Source organism: Palaemon carinicauda, chromosome 36, assembly GCF_036898095.1.
Source record: "Palaemon carinicauda isolate YSFRI2023 chromosome 36, ASM3689809v2, whole genome shotgun sequence".
In the NCBI taxonomy this organism is placed as follows: domain Eukaryota; kingdom Metazoa; phylum Arthropoda; class Malacostraca; order Decapoda; family Palaemonidae; genus Palaemon; species Palaemon carinicauda.
This window is the reverse complement of record NC_090760.1, coordinates 1,271,362-1,276,361: the sequence shown is the minus strand read 5'-3', so window position 1 is coordinate 1,276,361 and position 5,000 is coordinate 1,271,362. Positions and strand designations below refer to the sequence as shown.

At 36.1% G+C, this 5,000-nt stretch overlaps 1 protein-coding gene across 2 annotated transcripts in view; it reads right to left on the bottom strand.

Annotated features, from left to right (window-relative positions):
• Positions 1–5,000, bottom strand: part of LOC137628710 (lipase 3-like) — a 22,624-nt gene that overhangs the window by 16,148 nt on the left and 1,476 nt on the right. For both annotated transcript variants that reach the window (XM_068359859.1, XM_068359860.1), the window contains exon 3: positions 3,655–3,850. In XM_068359859.1, coding sequence (XP_068215960.1) covers positions 3,655–3,850 — 196 coding nt within the window. The remainder of the gene's footprint in view (positions 1–3,654; positions 3,851–5,000) is intronic.

Sequence of the window (5,000 nt, the reverse complement as noted above, 5' to 3'; positions counted from 1 at the left end):
TTATAGACATCACGGGTCAGCGTTCGTGATTCCTACACATACACTATATATATATATATATATATATATATATATATATATATATATATATATATATATATGGTAACTCATGATTCTAACCCATAAAAAATCATTGCAATAAACGTCCTGAACAGAAACGTTTTAAACTCAAAGCGAAGTCTGAGCCTGCTAATTAAGCCAAAACGTTATCTAATTTCCCTATAAAACATTTGTAAACAAAGTTATTACGCTAATACCCTTACCAGCGGACTCATTGCGAGAGCTGCCTAATTGCCTCGGGATGTAGGGTTGGGTAAGACCAGGACCCACTCTTAAGTTGGGTCCGGGACCCACTCTTAAGTTGGGTCCGGGACCCACTCTTAAGTTGGGTCCTGGGTAGGACGTTCTTTGGGAAAGAGGGTGCGAGAAGTAAAATGACGTTGAACGGGGGAAAGCACTTTGGACCATTAAAGTTTACGGGACGTTTATGTTGCCTCCTTAGGGGTATATTAAAGCCAGTGTTTGTTACTAAGCAGTTTATTAAGTTCTGGTGGAATGTTTGTTTGGGCAATTTAAGGGGACCGTCCGCCATGTCAGCCTTAATTTAAACTCGTCTCCTGGTTTCCATCTTATGTCCTAGCCATGGTTGAAAATGGACCCACATTTCTTAGTCGTGTTTGTGGTATTAAGTCGTCGTCTCTGATTGAATCTAAACAGTTTCCTGTGTTTCGTCTAATGTCTTAGTTCAGTTTAATTCCATCTTATGTCTTAGCCATGGTTGAAAATGGACCAACATTTCTTAGTCGTGTTTATGGTATGAAGTCTTCTTGGTTGATTAAATCTAAACAGTTCCCTGAGTTTCGTCTAATGTCTTTAGTAGTGAGGACATTGAAACTCATTCTTCAGATGTAGGATTTTGAATGTACGAACATCTCTTCTTCTCAGAATAGGGAAAGAATCCTAATTTGGATCAATGTATTAAGTCTTCTTGCTTGAATGAATTTAAACAGTTCCCTGAGTTTCGTCTAATGTCTTAGTGGTGAGGACATTGAAATTCATTCTTCAGATGTAGGATTTTGGATGGACGAACATCTCAAACTCGTCTCCTGGTTTCCATCTTATGTCATGGTTGAAAATGGACCAACATTTCTAAGTCGTGTTTATGGTATGAAGTCTTCTTGGTTGAATGAATCTAAACAGTTCCCTGTGTTTTGTTTAATGTCTTAGTAGTGAGGACATTGAAATTCATTCTTCAGATGTAGGATTTTGGATGTACGAACATCTCTTCTCCTCAGAATAGGGAAAGAATCTTCCTTTGGATCAAGGTATAAAGTCTCTTTGATTGATTTAATCTATTATTATTATTATTATTATTACTATCCAAGCTACAACCCTAATTGGAAAAGCAAGATGCTATAAGCCCAGGGGCTCCAATAGGGAAAAATAGCCCAGTGAGGAAAGGAAATAAATAACTGAAGAGAACAAATTAACAATAAATCATTCAAAAAAAGTAATGTCAAAAGAGATATATCATATATAAACTATTAACAACGTCAACAACAAATATGTCATATATAAACTATAAAAAGACTCATGTCCGCCTGGTCAACAAAAAAGCATTTGCTCCAACTTTGAACTTTTGAAGTTCTACTGATTCAACAACCCGATTAGGAAGATCATTCCACAACTTGGTAACAGCTGGAATAAAACTTCTTGAGTACTGCGTAGTATTGAGTCTTATGATGGAGAAGGCCTGGCTATTAGAATTAACTGCCTGCCTAGTATTACGAACAGGATAGAATTGTCCAGGGAGATCTGAATGTAAAGGATGGTCAGAGTTATGAAAAATCTTATGCAACATGCATAATGAACTAATTGATCGACGGTGCCAGAGATTAATATCTAGATCAGGAATAAGAAATTTAATAGACCGTAAGTTTCTGTCCAACAAATTAAGATGAGAATCAGCAGCTGAAGACCAGACAGGAGAACAATACTCAAAACAAGGTAGAATAAAAGAATTAAAACACTTCTTCAGAATAGATTGATCACCGAATATCTTAAAAGACTTTCTCAATAAGCCAATTTTTTGTGCAATTGAAGAAGACACAGACCTTATATGTTTCTCAAAAGTAAATTTGCTGTCAAGAATCACACCTAAAATTTTGAAAGAGTCATACAAATTTAAAGAGCAGTTCCCTGTGTTTCGTCTTGTGTCGTAGTGGTGAGGACATTGAAATTCATTCTTCAGATGTAGGATTTTGGATGTACGAACATCTCTTCTTCTCAGAATAGGGAAAGAATCCTCCTTTGGATCAAGGTATCAAGTCGTCTTGGTTGAATGAATTTAAACAGTTCCCTGAGTTTCGTCTAATGTCTTAGTGGTGAGGACATTGGAATTCATTCTTCAGATGTAGGATTTTCTCTTTTCAGAATAGGGAAAGAATCATTCTTTGGATTCAGGTATTTATATTTCCTTTGTATCAACAGCTCATTAAAATATGCAGAATAATATGTGATTTATATTCAGACAAAATCACTTAAAATTTAATATTGCTAGTTTTTTTCTTTAGATTATAGTTAATTTTCACAAATCAAGAATAGCAGTTTAAACTTTTTGATTGTAATTCGAGATTTGTGAACCTGGTTGAAATTTCAGATTTAGAAATCCGATTGAAATTTCTGGTTCAGAAACCCGATTGAATTTTCAAATTCAGAAATTCGTATAAAGTTCCAGTTCTTTTTATATCGCTTCCAGATTCCCAGATCTGAGAGGTTTTTCTCAAATGGTCAAAATATTGAGGAAAGGTAATAATGAAACATAAAATAGTGTGCCTGAGTGTATCCTCAAGCAAGAGAACTGTAATCAAAGAGTATGGTACAGAGGCTATGGCACTACCCAGGAGTAGAGAACAGTGTTTTGAATTAGTCCTTCTAGATGAGATGCTTATCATAGCTGAAGAGTCCCTTCCACTATTCATCGTCTACTCTTACGCCTATTGACGCAAAAGGCCTCTGTTAGATTTCACCAGTCGTCTCTAACGTGAGGTTTTAATTCAATACTTCTCCACTCATCATCATCTACTTCACGCTTCATATTCCTCAGCCATACAGGCCTGGGTTTTCCAACTCTTCTAGTGCCTTGTGGAGCCCAGTTGAAAGTTTGATGTTCATCATCTCCTACTTCACGCTTCATATTCCTTAGCCATGTAGGCCGGGGTCTTCCAACTCTTTTAGTGCCTCGTGGAGTCCAGCTAAACGTTTGGTGAACTAATCTTTTTGGGGAGTGCGAAGAGCATGCCACACCATCTCCATCTGCCCCTCAGCATGATCTCATCCACATATGGCACTCGAGTAAGCTCTTAATTTTATTTCTAATCCTGTCCTGCTATTCAAGTCCCAATATCCTTCTGAGGGCATTGTTCTCAAATCTACCAAATCCACTCCTACCAAGAGGAAATTTGCCTCTGTAATTACAGTTTTTCATTAGCGACTTTTCTCTCTCTCTCTCTCCCTCTCTCTCCCTCTCTCTCTCTCTCTCTCTCTCTCTCTCTCTCTCTCTCTCTCTCTCTCTCTCCGGTCAATTAAAATCTACAGAGCAACCTAAAAAGCAGAAAGAACTGAGCTATAAAAAAACTAAGATATCCATCTTACCCAAAGCTTCATTAGGATAATTCATGATATAATCCGAAGAAGAACAAAGTAGGCAATGTTCCAGATAGGCAACGGGACGGTTCTCAGATGGTCCAGTTACGCCATGGGGAATCCTGTGCAATTCCAGGATGTACCCGTCTTCTGTGGTCACGTGATGAATCTCTACTGGATATCCAAAAGCGGCAATCAGTTCGGGCTGGAAATGAGCAAAGATTTTATCAGGATTTCTTTAAGGTTGAAAATGAGCAAAGTTTTTATCAGGATTTCTTTAAGATTGAAAATGAGCAAAGTTTTTATCAGGATTTCTTTAAGGTTGAAAATGAGCAAAGATTTTATCAGGGTTTCTTTGTTAGATTGAAAATAAGCAAAGATTTTTATCAAGACTTTTTTTGTTAAGTTTGAAAATGAGCTAAGTTTTTATCAGGAATTCCTTAAGTTTGAAATGAGCAAAATTTTTAGCCATTTTTTTTTGTTGAGATTGAAAATGAGCAAAATTTTTTATCAAACTTTTTTTTTTTAAGATTGAAAGTGAGCAAAGAATTTAATAGGACTTCTTTGTTAAGATTGAAAATGAGCAAAGATTTTCTCTAGATCACTTTGTTACAATTATATTTCTATTTAGATCTGAAAAAAGAAATTAATCGAATTCCAGCACAAGTATAATTTGGGTTAACGTTTTTGGTGTTTCTTCAAATACACACACACCTACGAACTCACAAATGCGCACAGACCTTTTATTCATTTCCAAATTCAGCCAAGTACAGAATCAGATTAACTCCATTGTACATTTCGTTATGTCTACTCACCTCTCCCCCAACAAATATCAAAGGTTTTTAATCAATTCTATTACCTACTTTCATCTATTTTTAATATATTTATTTTTTTCATCTAAATTATTTGATTTTCTATGCCTCATAACCTCTACTTTTAGTAATCTTTGGGTAGTGCATTTCAACTTTAGTCTTGATACCAGATAATCAATTATCATGCATTCATTCATTGTCACACAGAACTCTATACATTCATCCCTAACCCTCTATTCATTACCACTCCCTTCACTGCTCCCAACATTTTACATCCTTCATTAACTTTGACGTATATCTGCTTTCGCTCCACCCTTTGCAGCAACAACAGAAACCAAGAACTTAAAGTGATTTACTTCAAGTCACTCTCAATTCAGTGTGTTATTCAAACTGACACCATCCTCACTTCTTTTACATCTCATAACCATACTCGTACCCACATTAACTTGCAAATTCCCTCTCTTACACACCCTTCCAAACTCTAATTAAACGTCACACGTTTTCCTTCGAGTGTGCAACCAATACAGTATCATTCACAAACAA